The 13,193-nt window shown below is 39.5% G+C and overlaps 1 protein-coding gene across 9 annotated transcripts in view; it reads left to right on the top strand.

Moving 5' to 3' along the window:
• LOC123519896 (glyoxal reductase-like) overlaps positions 1–13,193 on the top strand; it is a 42,676-nt gene that overhangs the window by 29,362 nt on the left and 121 nt on the right. For 8 of the 9 annotated variants that reach the window (XM_045281539.1, XM_045281538.1, XM_045281540.1 and 5 more), the window contains exons 5-9: positions 7,677–7,795; positions 8,065–8,226; positions 8,432–8,636; positions 12,452–12,604; positions 13,178–13,193. The exon at positions 13,178–13,193 is cut by the window's right edge and continues 121 nt beyond it. In XM_045281539.1, coding sequence (XP_045137474.1) covers positions 7,677–7,795; positions 8,065–8,226; positions 8,432–8,636; positions 12,452–12,594 — 629 coding nt within the window. In that variant the 3' untranslated portion in view covers positions 12,595–12,604; positions 13,178–13,193. Of the gene's footprint in view, positions 1–7,676; positions 7,796–8,064; positions 8,227–8,431; positions 8,637–12,451; positions 12,606–13,177 lie in introns of those variants that run through there. The other variant, XM_045281535.1, reaches the window with a different exon arrangement.

The following is a 13,193-nucleotide window of genomic DNA, read 5'->3' as shown; positions in this document are numbered from 1 at the left end:
CGAGATGCGAAGTTAACTTCTTATAGAGAAAAATGTAATTGGGACAAAAGCTTTGGCAACTAACCTATATTAACTATGTTAACATTGAATCTGTGAATAATTTTTTTTTTTGCCAATGTCACTGATTTCTTCACTTCATCCTTCTTGCTTTTTAATGCCCGAGGTTTGAATGTCTGGGGTAGGCCGCGAGTGACTGGTACACACTACACTCCAAAAGTTGCCGCTAGGTTGGAGAGCAATCGAAACAATCGCATCGCCATGCGCCATGTTTGTTTTGATACAATAAAATGAAAAATGTGGGACATAACATTCCAGTGGGTGTACTCAGGCATAGAGGCAACGAGGTTGTTGATGCTGCTGCCAAGATGGTGACATTACCCTGCTCATGCCACTCTCCACCTAACGCCTATCGCCCACACCTGTCACTCCATATGGAATGAATTCATGTCTTACAAACCACCTCAATGGGCCAGTACCGCAGTGATTCTTCCCCGCAACCATGGGTTGAACCAAAATTTATCGTGAGGGAGGAAGAGATGCTTCGCCACCACCTTACAAGCCTGAAGGATGTAAGCGCAGTGTAAGCCAGAGAACTCTGAACATTATTTGAAGACAGCTTTAGGCCAACCCTCGCATACACAGCAAGGAACTTTAGGCTAGGAACCCTCTGTGCTGGGTGGGGGTGAGTGAAAGGAGTGTGCAGAGATATGTGAAAGGCGACATGGGATAATGGAATTGCCGTGCAGTTTCAAAACCTTGCTTCAGTCGTGATTACCTTAACAGTAGGCAAGCAGTTTGTGTCTCAGCACAAAGATTGGGACTTTGGTGAGTGGTGTAGGGTACTTTGGTCAGATGAGGCAAGCTTTCAGATTACAAACAACCAGAGAAACCATGTGTACTACAGACCTGGTAGTAACCGTCACAATCCACGCTAGGAAACTAATTAGTAAGTCCCAAATCTCAGTCATTTGTGCCTTAGTGAGGGAGAATAAGTCAAATCAAGAAATTGCCGTGAACACTGGCAAAGCTCTCAGAACTGTTCAACGTTGAACCAAAATTTATTGTGAGGGAGGAAGAGACGCTTCGCCACCACCTTACAAGCCTGAAGGGCGTAAGTGCAGTGTAAGTCAGAGAACTCTGAACATTATTCGAAGACAGCTTTAGGCCAACCCTCGCATACACAGCAAGCAACTAAGCAACTTTAGGCTAGGAACCCTCTGTGCTGGGTGGGGTGAGTGAAGGGAGTGTGCAGAGATATGTGAAAGGCGATATGGGATAACGGAGTTGCTGCGCATTTTCAAAACCTTGCTTCAGTCATGATTACCTTAATAGTAGGCAAGCAGTTTGTGTCTCAGCACAAAGATTGGGACTTTGGTAAGTGGTGTAGGGTACTTTGGTCACATGAGGCAAGCTTTCAGATTACAAACAACCAGAGAAACCGTGTGTACCGCAGACCTGGTAGTAACCGTCACAATCCATGCTACACAACACACACATTAAAACCCAGATTCTTTGATGGTGTAGGTTTTTTTTTCTTACTATGGTCTTGAAAAATTAGTGTTTTGCCTAAGAATGTTCATATGAACCAAAATAACTACTTTGAGCTAATTCTAGATGAGTTAGATGAGTGTATGGAAAAGTGCAATGCTGATACCTTCATGCAAGATGGTGCACCATGCCATACGGCAAAGTTAATTGTTGACTGGTTTGATTTCTGCAATGTCAGCCTTTTAAAACCTTGGCCTGCAAGTTCGCCAGACCTGAACCTATATAAATTCTCTGGGTGTACATAAAACTGAAGTTAAAGGAGGGAGATACCTCCCTCCCATGCCTCCAAGCCACTATTCAGGACATATGGGACAATATTGACGCTCAGTATCTCCACCACCTGGGTGATTCACTTCCCAAGAGACTCGAAAGGTCAAGAAGGCACAAGGGCACTCTGAGGTATCAATTACTAGTTTAGGTGAATACCTTCATTAAAACATATTTTCTGTGTCATTAATCTCCTTCACAAGATGTCACAGGTACCACGCCTTCCACTCTGACCAGCAGTGTAGACCAGCATGCCAAATGGCGTAAGGTGACGATTGGTGATGCTGGGAACGGTGTATCTCCCGCCATCACAGCTGTGATGTGGGAGGAGTGGAAAGCAGCACTCAAGAAGTACAATTAAGTAGAAGGAATCTTGCGACCCTCTCTCAAGGAGATCTCAGTCTGTGTGCCTTGGCAAGAAATATAGTAACTGACAACTAGTGCATTCAGTGGTGGGGGTATGCTCATTATCGAGAGGGAAGCTGTGGAAGCATTTTTGAAAGCTTTGCCTCTCAAGCTACAAAGGGAAGTAATGAGAACACAAACGATGACTGTGGAGGAAACTTAGGAAGAAGCAGAATACCATGGACAAATTATGCAAACTCTTCCACTACTGGTCGTGGCAGTAGCCAGTGAAATGGAGCCTATTTGTCTGGAGTAGTTAGAGGGCATTATTGGCGGTTTTTGGTGAGAGCTAGGAGATGACCACGAAGGACAGCGGTGCAAATCATGGGACTTTTATCACAACAAGGAAGCAATGCAGCTGAGGACAGCATGTTTCAGCAGGTGGAGGCACTGACAACAGCGTCACAGCCAAGGCACGGACCCAGATCTAGCCTGTGTATGCACAGCACGTCCCCACTGGAGCTCGAGGTGTATAAATGACCGCAGAACCCTGTCTATGGGGAAGTCCAGCTTGGTCCAGCTCTTGAAAACTTTTCCTCTTCCCTCTCCCTTCTCTGTTCTGGCGAGATGCCTAAGTCCCCAGGGTTCCTTCTCCTTCTCCTTCTGACAAGATGTAATACCAGTCCCCAGAGTTCCACTCCTAATTTTCCTTCCTAATCTGCTTGATCAACACTGCCACCCATGCCTTGTCTGCAGGCGCTGTGTATTGTCTCACCCCCATCTTGCCCCTCACACCATTACCTGGAGCAAAGAGAAGTAGAGAGAAGTGCTTCTTCAGGACCCAGGAATCCGCCGGGTTGTACCCCGTCACTTGGCCACTCATTGGGCAGCTGCTGCCCTGAACCTTTGCTACCATTCCGTGATGCTGACGTGGAACCTGTATAACAAGTGGTGGGGAATCTGTCCATGCCAGGCCACCCACCACTCACATAATATAGACTTAACTGTATGTAGGGAATAAAAGAAAGAAGAATTCCACTGTTTCCTTGGCCCTCGGGCAAAGAACCATCTAGCCTCTTACTTAACACTTACAGTATCCGGGGGAAAAAAATGCATCATCTTAACAGAAAGCAGCCATGACGCAGTAAGCGCATCCTTGAATATGTCATGAGCGTTACAAGGACACAAAATACGCGTCCCGGTGTTGGAGGGATTTATAGTCTTTCAAAATTTAACAAGCATTCAGAAAATCTTTAGGTTTTATTACATAGTGAATTAAGGATACTATGTATTGTATTTTGGTATTTGAAATAAGAGATTGAAAGAATTTCTTTTACATAGATTTTTAACATAACATATAACATAACAGAAATAATAGGATAACAAAGGGCCACCAGGGCCCATCTAGGTTATCCTGTATCAATCGCACAGTGACCTCGTCATCAGTACTTAAAGATACACTTACAAGTACACAATACATTATATACTAATTCTAAATATTTGGCCCATTAACAGGGCTAAGTCCTGCAGTGAATTCCTCTACAATCTGTGATCCCCATACATGGGGATCATGTCTTGTTTAACTATAGTAAATTTCTTATAAAAACTATCATGCAGCGCTATACATAATTATAAATCTAATAAATTTAAGTGCTTATCTAATCTGTTTTTAAACATTGTCAAACTAGTGCTATTTACAACCTTCTGGCAATGCATTCCAGAAGTCTACCACCCTATGACTAAAGAAATATTTTCTTATATCTAACCTGCAGCCTTGCTTTCTAATCTTCCTGCCATGATTTCTAGTCCTACTTCCCTCCTCTAAGGTAAAGAAAGATCTCACATCTATGTAGTTTGTATCTGAGAACATTTTAAATAACTCTATCATATCCCTCTTATACATCTCCTCTCAAATGAAAACATGTTTAATTCCTTTAATCTATCTCTATACTCCAGGCGCTTTAATGCTGGTATCATCCTAGTTGCTCTTCTCTGAACTGCTTCTAACATGTTGATATCCTGCCTATAGTGGGGTGACCAGGCCTGTATGCAATACTCTAAATGGGGCCTAACATAGGAATTATATAAGCTACGCACCACTTCCTTACTTTTATAACTAACATTTCTATTTATAAAACCCAGGATCCTATTTGCCCTATTTCTTGCTTCTAAACATTGCTTTGAAAATTTCATAGTCCTGTCTATCACTACTCCTAAATCCTTTCCTTCCTCTACTGCCTCTAGCCAACATCCCTCCATCTCATAGTTAAAGTTTGTGTTGTCTTTACCTAAATGCATAACCTGACACTTTTAGAATTAAACTCCATCTGCCACCTGTCTGCCCATGCTATCAGCCTGTCCAGGTCTCGTTGTATTCTGTAATTGTCCTTTTCACCCTGTACTGCACATGCTATCTTAGTATCATCTGCAAACTTTGATACTTTGCTACTAATTCCTATATCTAAATCGTTAATGTACACCAAGAAAAGAAGAGGTCCTAGCACTGATCCTTGGGGTACCCACTAACCACTTCCTTCCACTCAGACATTGCCCCATTTAATACTACTCTCTGTTTCCTATCAGAAAGCCATTCACTAATCCAATCAACTAACCTACCCCTATCCCATGTAGTCTCAATTTGTACACTAGCCTCCTATGCGGTACCTTATCAAACGCCTTGCTAAAATCTAGATATATAACATCTATGCTATTTCCATCATCTAACTCCTTGGTAATATATTCTAAGATATCGAGCAAATTTGTAAGACAGGACCTCCCTGATCTAAAGCCATGTTGGGTATCTCTAATTAATCTATTCTCATTTAAATGCTCCCAAATACTACCCTTAATGATTTTCTCTAGTATCTTACATACTATACTAGTTAAACTGATCGGTCTATAATTATTCGCATCATCCTTCCTACCTTTTTAAATATTGGAGTAACATTAGCTAACTTCCAGTCCTGAGGTATCTCAGCAAACCTAAGTGATCTTTCAAAGATTAACTTAAGTGCTTCAGAAATACTGTCTACACCCTCCCTAAGTACTCTGGCATGTAGCTCATCAGGACCACTAGCTTTCCTATCGTCTAGTTCAAGAATAAATTTCCTAATAATTCCCGGTTTTATATCAATATTTTCTAAAGCTCTTAAACTACTCGTCGCACTGTTTGTAACAGGATTTCCTATTCTTTCCTAGTAAATACTGAAGAAAATTGTTCATTCAATAATTCTACTATGTCTTCATTTTGATCCACTACTACACCATCTTTTCTGAGTGGTCCAATCCTATCCTTATTTCTTTTATCACTGACCTTGTAATAACTATATAATTTTTGGGATCTTTACTCCCAGCTCTAGCTAGTTTTATCTCTGCCTGCCTTTTACTTTTTTATAACCTTACTCAAATCATCCCTGACCTGTCTGTACCTAATCAAATCTACATCTTCCCACTTTTCTGCAACTCTCTATATGCCCTCTTCTTCTCTCTGATCTGTCTACCTATCTCATGAGTCCACCATAATGGCTTCCTGTTTCTCTGCCTTATATCTTTGTAAGGGATACACTGCATCACTATACCCTTTACTACAACCTTAAAAATATCCCACATCTCCTGTGCAGTTTTATTTCCAAAACTATCTTCCCAGTTTACCTCTCCTAATAACTGACGTAACCTACCATAATTGCCTTTCTGATAGTTTGGGACTCTAGTCTTATTCACTATATTATCCCTACTGGAATTAATGATAAATCTAATTATATGATGGTCACTGTTTGCTAAAGTCTCTCCTACCTCAACTTCCTTTAAACAATGCTCAATATTTGTTAGTACTATGTCTAAAACCTTCCTCCCCCTAGTAGGTTTATCTACCATCTGCACTAAATAGTTATCCTGAAAACTTTCCATAAACTTATTTTCACTAGCATCTCCTACCATCCTCTCCCAGTTTACTGACTTAAGATTAAAATCCCTAAGATAATTGTCTGACTAGTACACCCCTATTTATCTCATCTACCATAAGGTTGTCTACATCTGCTGACTGGTTAGGTGGTCTATAAAAGCTCCTACTCTAATAACCTTACTTTTGTTTACTCTAACATCCAGCCATAAGGACTCTACTCTGTTATCTACCTTAATACCATTAACCTGACTGGAAATGAAGGATTTTTTACATAAATAACTACTCCTCCACCTATCCTACCAATTCTCTGGTGTAAATACATAATGTATCCATCTACTTCATATTCTTTCCTATTTTCCTAAACTTTTCCTCATTTACCCATGCCTCTGTGACACATACAACATCTAAGTCCTCCTCAACTATATAACTAGATAACTCGTCCTTCTTGTTCCTAAGACTCCTGGCATTTACATAAAACATTTAAGTCCTGCTACCTTCCTAGATGCTGTCTCCTTATTTGGAATCCTAATCTTATTCTCTCCTATTTGCACCTGGAAATCTTTCCTAATCTTTTCACTATCTCTGTTTATCCTATCTAATTTATGTCTAACATCTTTCTTCTGGAATGCATTTGCTACCTCACCCCCTACACTCCATCCCAACTCCCCTCCAGACATCCACTCAGCACATCCACACCCTTCCTACTCAGATGCACACCATCCCTAGCATACAAATCCCTTCACCCATAGAACCTATCCCATACATCCACAAAGCTGACACCCACATCCTTACACATCCCTTTTACCCGATCATTCACACCAATGGCTCTAGACAACCATTCCTGCTAACATACACACGAGGCAAGATTCCTGACACTACACACCTCCTACCACTCTCCCTTATCTTGCCTAACATTTCCCGAAATCTTGCCACTAACTCCTCCGACCCACCTGCTCTGACATCGTTCCCACCTACGTGCAAAACTACTACACCCTCCCTCTCCATCCCCCCAACTCTCTTCTGCACCTCCTCACTCACTGCCTTCACACCTGCACCAGGCATACACACGTTCATCCTCCTATCCCTGTCTTTCCCACAGAAAGTGCTATCTAAGTACCTAACCTGACAGTCACCCACCACACACACCTGAGGTATGCTAGGCACAACCCTCTTCCTCCTCCTCTCCTCTACCCCCTTCTCTCTCCTTTCACTCACCACAACCACTTCATTCACTCCACTCTCACTCTCCCCATCCCCCTCCAACAAACCGAACCTATTTTCACACCCTAACTGCCTCTGCTTTCCTTCCCCTCGCAACCTACCATCTCTGCCCATCCTGATTACTATCTTTCCCAGTCTGGCTCGCCTGCTCCCTCTTCCCCACTCTGCTCTTCCCGACAGAGGGCCAAGCCACCCTGTCGCCCTCAGAAGGTCCAACCTTCGGCCTAACACTGATCTCCTGCCTAATTTTTTCCACTGCCTCCCCAAGCCTCTTAACCTCCTCCTTCAACTCAAAGATGAGAACTTCGTTCGCACTTTTCCCCTCACTTAGCTTTCTCATTTCCTCTTGCAATTCTCGGTATACTTTAGTAACAAATAATTTCTTTGTTTTTAGATCCCAGTGACCAGGGCTCTGAGAGATGCCAGCAGGCTGTGGATAATTCATTGACTGCTTTGCAAGTTGACTACTTAGACCTCTTTCTGATTCACTGGCCTGGAGTTAGTAAATTGAAGGTAGGTAATTCTCATTAATAACAGATAGTTTTTACATATGCTCATTGTATTTCCTTAAAGCAAGGCATGTTTCTTTTATCAAATAAAGATTGTGATTGATAAGTTAGAATTATTTTAAAAAACTTATTTGTTTAGAAAAATTATAGCATTGCTAAATTATAGCATTGCTATCCTTTTTATTTTATTACATCCAAATATAAATTTTTAAAGAGAAGGATTTTAATTTAACATATGTACTCATCAGAGTAAGTAATCCTCAACTCCAACAGTCCAGTGACCCAACCAACCGTGAACTGCGCAGCCAGAGTTGGGAAACATTAGAAAAAATATACCAGGCTGGAAAAATTCGTGCTATTGGAGTTTCTAACTATACATTACCACATCTTACTCACCTGATTGGACAAGCATCTGTGATTCCACATGTGAATCAGGTAAACTGAATTTCTCTCTATTTTTTGTCTTAATTGGGAAAAAAAAAAACAATCAGTGGTTTAATTGGAAGTTTCCATCATCTAGATATTGCTGTGTAAAGTGGTGTGGCTTATATGTTAAGAATTTAAAGAATGTCATCATTCCAGTCTTGAGAGTGCATTAATACAAATTTTAAGCATTACAATAACCATAGACATTGTGCAGGTTGAGTATCATCCCCATTATCTTCAAGAGGAACTGAAGCTTTATTGTGAGAGTCAGGGTATACACCTCCAAGCTTACTCTTCACTGGGAACCACTGTAAAGGAAAGTCCCTTGCTCCAAGATCCAGTAGTGGCCAGTGTGGCCACAAGGTGTTCAGTCTCCCCAGCTCAAGTATTGCTGCGTTGGGCTACTCAGCAGGGGATTGGTAAGTACAGAGAGATGGCAGTGTTTCCAGTGTGCATACTACTGTAAACACCAGGTGGTAATGTACTATGTACTGCATAGGAGAAAAATTAATATTCAATACAGTATTTAGATTATATGTTTAGTACAGTCAACTCTTGATTAATATGAGGGTTACATTCTTGGTGACGTCACTTTATTCAAACATAATTTTCCCTTAGAAAACAAAGGTAATAGAGGGGTTACATTCCTGGCAACTGATTTTGGGGATTTTGTTAATCAAACCTTAAAAACTATTCATTCATCACGAGATCACAGAAACAATAAAAACACTCTTAAAGTACATTCTTAAGTACATTACACTTATAACTTACTAACACAACAAAAACATGTCCTCACACTCACCATCACTTTGTTTGTACATCACAGGTCATCCTGTGAGGAGGTTAAAGGATGCTTGGATACTGCATCTTTCTTTTTTGGGAAATTAGAAATTTTTAAATTTTGCTTGATTTGTCGTACGATTTTATATGACAGGAATATTATCCCATATTCATACATTTATTATTAGTGTGTTAAAATAAGCCATGAGTATAATTTGGTGGTGGTTGGTAGCAGTGTTTGTTTACGATCACATCAGCTGATTGAGCCATGCAGTCTATGTGGACACCACTATCTCACTGTTCCGCCATAGGCAACATAGAAAATTTTGCAGAGAACTAGCCTTATTGCTACTGCACAGCATGATTTATTAATAGACTTGGTGAGCCAGAAAAAAGTACATCCAAGTAAAAGCACAGATGGCTGTATGGTGTGGCCTTAACATGGGAGAGAATCACTACCTCTTTCAACTGTGCAGGCTATGGGAAAGGACAGTCCATCAGCTATCTACTTAAATGGGTACTTATCAAGCAATAAAGACATATAACTAATTATAAGCTAAATAGAATTCTGATAGAAAACTTAGGAGATGGAGATGTGATGATTGAAGGTGGCAATGTATTTGTTTTGTTCCTATTTCCTGGGTTTGGTTCTAATCACAATTTTTGTAAAGTAGATTATTTGAACAATAACCTATATATTTTTATTCTTCTAAAATCAATTAATTTACAAAAAAATAATAGTAACAGGTATTTAGGCAAAATTTTTGCAAAGGTGAAGGTAAATCCTGTTTGATTGTTGCCTTCCTAAGCTGCGGGAAGGCAGCATTTGCTCTTAAAAATACTGATTTCTCCCGGAAGGGATCCTTCAACTGATAAAGGTGGAAGGTATTGTTTAACAATCTGGCTGAGAGCTTCTCAGTGCAGTTCCCATCAGAAGCAACATGGGTGCATGTGATGTTATCGAGTGAAATTAACCTGCATTAAAGCAAATAAGTTTTGTTATTTAATTGTATCTCCTTAACCCCTTCAACATGATGATGCATAATATGTTGTGTCATTGGAGCACTTTATGACATATCCAATGACATGCATATTGTGTCATGGCTGCTTTCTGCTAAGATGGTGTGTTTTCTTTCCCGGATACTGTATTAGATCTCTTAGAATGTAGTTTATAATGATAGCAGGCTTGACTTTCATCATTATTACAAAGGTGTATGACTCTTGTATCAGGAAAAGTACTGATGAGCTATGCTGAAAGTAATATATATATTTTTTATTTCTCTATGGTACCAATAGATTAGTTTAACATAAAAATTAACATTTTCTCTCAATTGTTATCTTCAGAAAATGGCCTAGAGAAGGTAGACTATAATTTTTTTGTTTTTCTGTAAAATTTGTGTAGGTTTATTTCTTATTGTATGTACATATTATGAACAATCACTCATCATCATTATTTCTATAGAGAGAGAGAGAGAGAGAGAGAGAGAGAGAGAGAGAGAGAGAGAGAGAGAGAGCTGGATATGGCACCAGGAGCCGTTTTCTGTTGCCTGTAGTGAAGAGGTTGAATTTAAGTCACGTTAAATTGAAATCATGTTATTCAAACTTATATTAATTTAGAGTTGACCAATGTTTATCCATCTTTAGTGTGCATCTTGATATTCTATTTTTTTTTTCCCTCTTCATAAGCATTGGCAACACTGACTGCATCACAGTGTCCCTTACATTCATTTCATTCAGTTGCTCCATGCACTTTCTTTTATTCTTGTAATTGTGTCGAAACCAAAAATCTTTTTAGTCACTGATTGTTTTCTATTTCTTCTCTTGGATTACTCAGGATAACGCTAGATGTTCTACAGTAAAATACAGGGAACCCCGGCTTAACGAACAGGTTATGTTCCTAAAAAAACGTTTGTTGCGTGAATTTTCGTTAAGCCAACTGATTGTAACAAGTTTGACCGTGACTGGAACTTCCATTGAGAGTAAACAAATCAAGAGTGCATTGTAGTACAGTAAAAGGTTTAATGAAAGTAAAAATTATGAGGTTAAACATTTAAGCAGTTTAATTTAAGTCATTATAATGTACACTAATGTATGTATGTAAGTAACTTTATAATGCTGCTGATCTTAAATTTATGAAGGGAGGGAGAGTGGAGCGGGAAAGACGCTAGCTGGCAACCTGTGGAATGTAAACAAATGGCACATCATTGTACTGCATACAAAACATATGTACCACATTTCCACAAGGCTTTCCATTTTATCGATTGGAGTGTCATGAGTTTGGATGGTTCTTTTAGCTTGCAAGGAAGATACGGTCTCACCAGCCTTCGTAAAAGAGTGCCAACTTGAAAATAGTAGATACAGTAATTGGGGTCAAGCCATGGTGGCGAGCAGTGCTATTAGTTTTCTCACCTCTCTCGTGTCTGTGAATAATATCCAGCTTCACTTCGAGAGTAAGAGACTTCCTGGTCTTAGCAATGTTAGGTGACATTGCAGGGCTGGTTGCAGGGCATTTTGGGGGTATCTTGAGCGAGGGAAGATGAGCTGCTGCTGGACGCTATTATTGTTTTGAACTAATAGTGGGGAAGGATAGGGGAGTGAGTGGTGTGTGTTTTGTCCACGAGAGGCACTGGTGTATTCAAAAGCCTGTTGGCTTGCGTGATATGGCAGGGCTTTTCAAACTTGGAAAAAAATTACCTGGATAAAACTTCATTAAAGCAAATTTGGTGTTCGGTATATGAGCAGATGGTAGTAAAAGAGAACTTTCGTAGTAGCGAAATTTTGTTGTGTGAACATTTGTTCATCGGGGGTTGCCTGTAGTATATATATATTAGACGTGTTTAATGACGGATTATTCAAGTGTCCAGCTTCCCCCCCCACATATCTTGGCTTGGAAAACGATCTGAAATGTGAGGTCTCTATCCAAGTACATAAATGTCCAATTTCCATGTATATCTTGATGGACAATCTGAAATACTTGACACTCACTCAAGGACATGAAAGTGTCTGACTTAACCAAGATCCGAGATATTTGACGGACTTACAATGATTTAGTGTAATAGCAATCAGAATATTAATGTATCATGAGACTCTGTATAGAGCTCTATGATATAGGGATAATAGGGAATCTCTTACAGGTTCTTGATTGATGTAATGTTTATTTTAGCAAGGTGGATCTATGAAATAATCAGCAGTTGTGGCCAGCTGAAGAATCATGTAATTCTCATCATGAACCTTACATTTTTTATTGTCTCTATGTTAGCTGAAGAGATCAGGATTTTTTAATGTAGATGATGAATACTTGGTACTATTGACATTTTAATAAAGAAGGGTAATATATTAGCAGAGGGTGTTATAGGATAAACACATGGGATAGATATGTAAATTTCTTATTAGACAAAACTGTGTTGGCATCTGTGCTATATGTACATTTCTTATAACAAAACTGTGTTGGCAGGTGTACTACCCAAGTCCACAAATCAAGATCACATCAGACAGAATATTCAGCTTGATTTTGAGCTCAGTAATGAAGATATGCAATCTCTCTCAAAACTGAATGTGAAGCAGAAGTATGCTTGGGACCCCTCTGTGGTATTTTAAACTGACTGAGGTAAGAAGTATCAATAATATTTTTGTATAAGTGGGAATAATACTTGTGTGCAGATTTATAACATTGTGAATATACAAATTTCCTTCACAGAACTGAAGTAAGAGTTGTAGTGCAGAGAAGCTAGAGAGATTGACTGAATCCATCAATCAGTGATGTCATTGTGTTGCTTGGGTTTCAATTACAAACTAAGAATCACTGAGGAAACCCTCTTAATTTTGGGTGTTGTTTAGAATTATAATGTCTACTATATGATGTGACTACATTCATTGCTGTGATTGATTAATGTGTGCTGGCTTTCATGTTAATTGTGTCTTCACTTGATCATTTTGCTGTGAGCATATTTAATGAACAAAATGAGGTATGAAACTAAAAATGATCATAGATTGATGAGGTAATTTTCAAATGTATGGTTGGTTCATATTTCTTTCTAACGAAACTCTCAGTGCATTTAGTTACTCAGCTTTGATATAGTTTTGTTTGTTGTGTGACTTATTTCATTTTCTTGTAGCTAAATGTACACATGAAAAGGGCACCCTTAAACATTGCTGATGACAACCTCTTTACAAATTTCAGGAATAAATCAAGAATA

This window comes from Portunus trituberculatus, chromosome 46, assembly GCF_017591435.1.
Source record: "Portunus trituberculatus isolate SZX2019 chromosome 46, ASM1759143v1, whole genome shotgun sequence".
NCBI classification, from domain to species: Eukaryota; Metazoa; Arthropoda; class Malacostraca; order Decapoda; family Portunidae; genus Portunus; species Portunus trituberculatus.
This window is presented reverse-complemented; position numbering and strand designations above follow the sequence as displayed.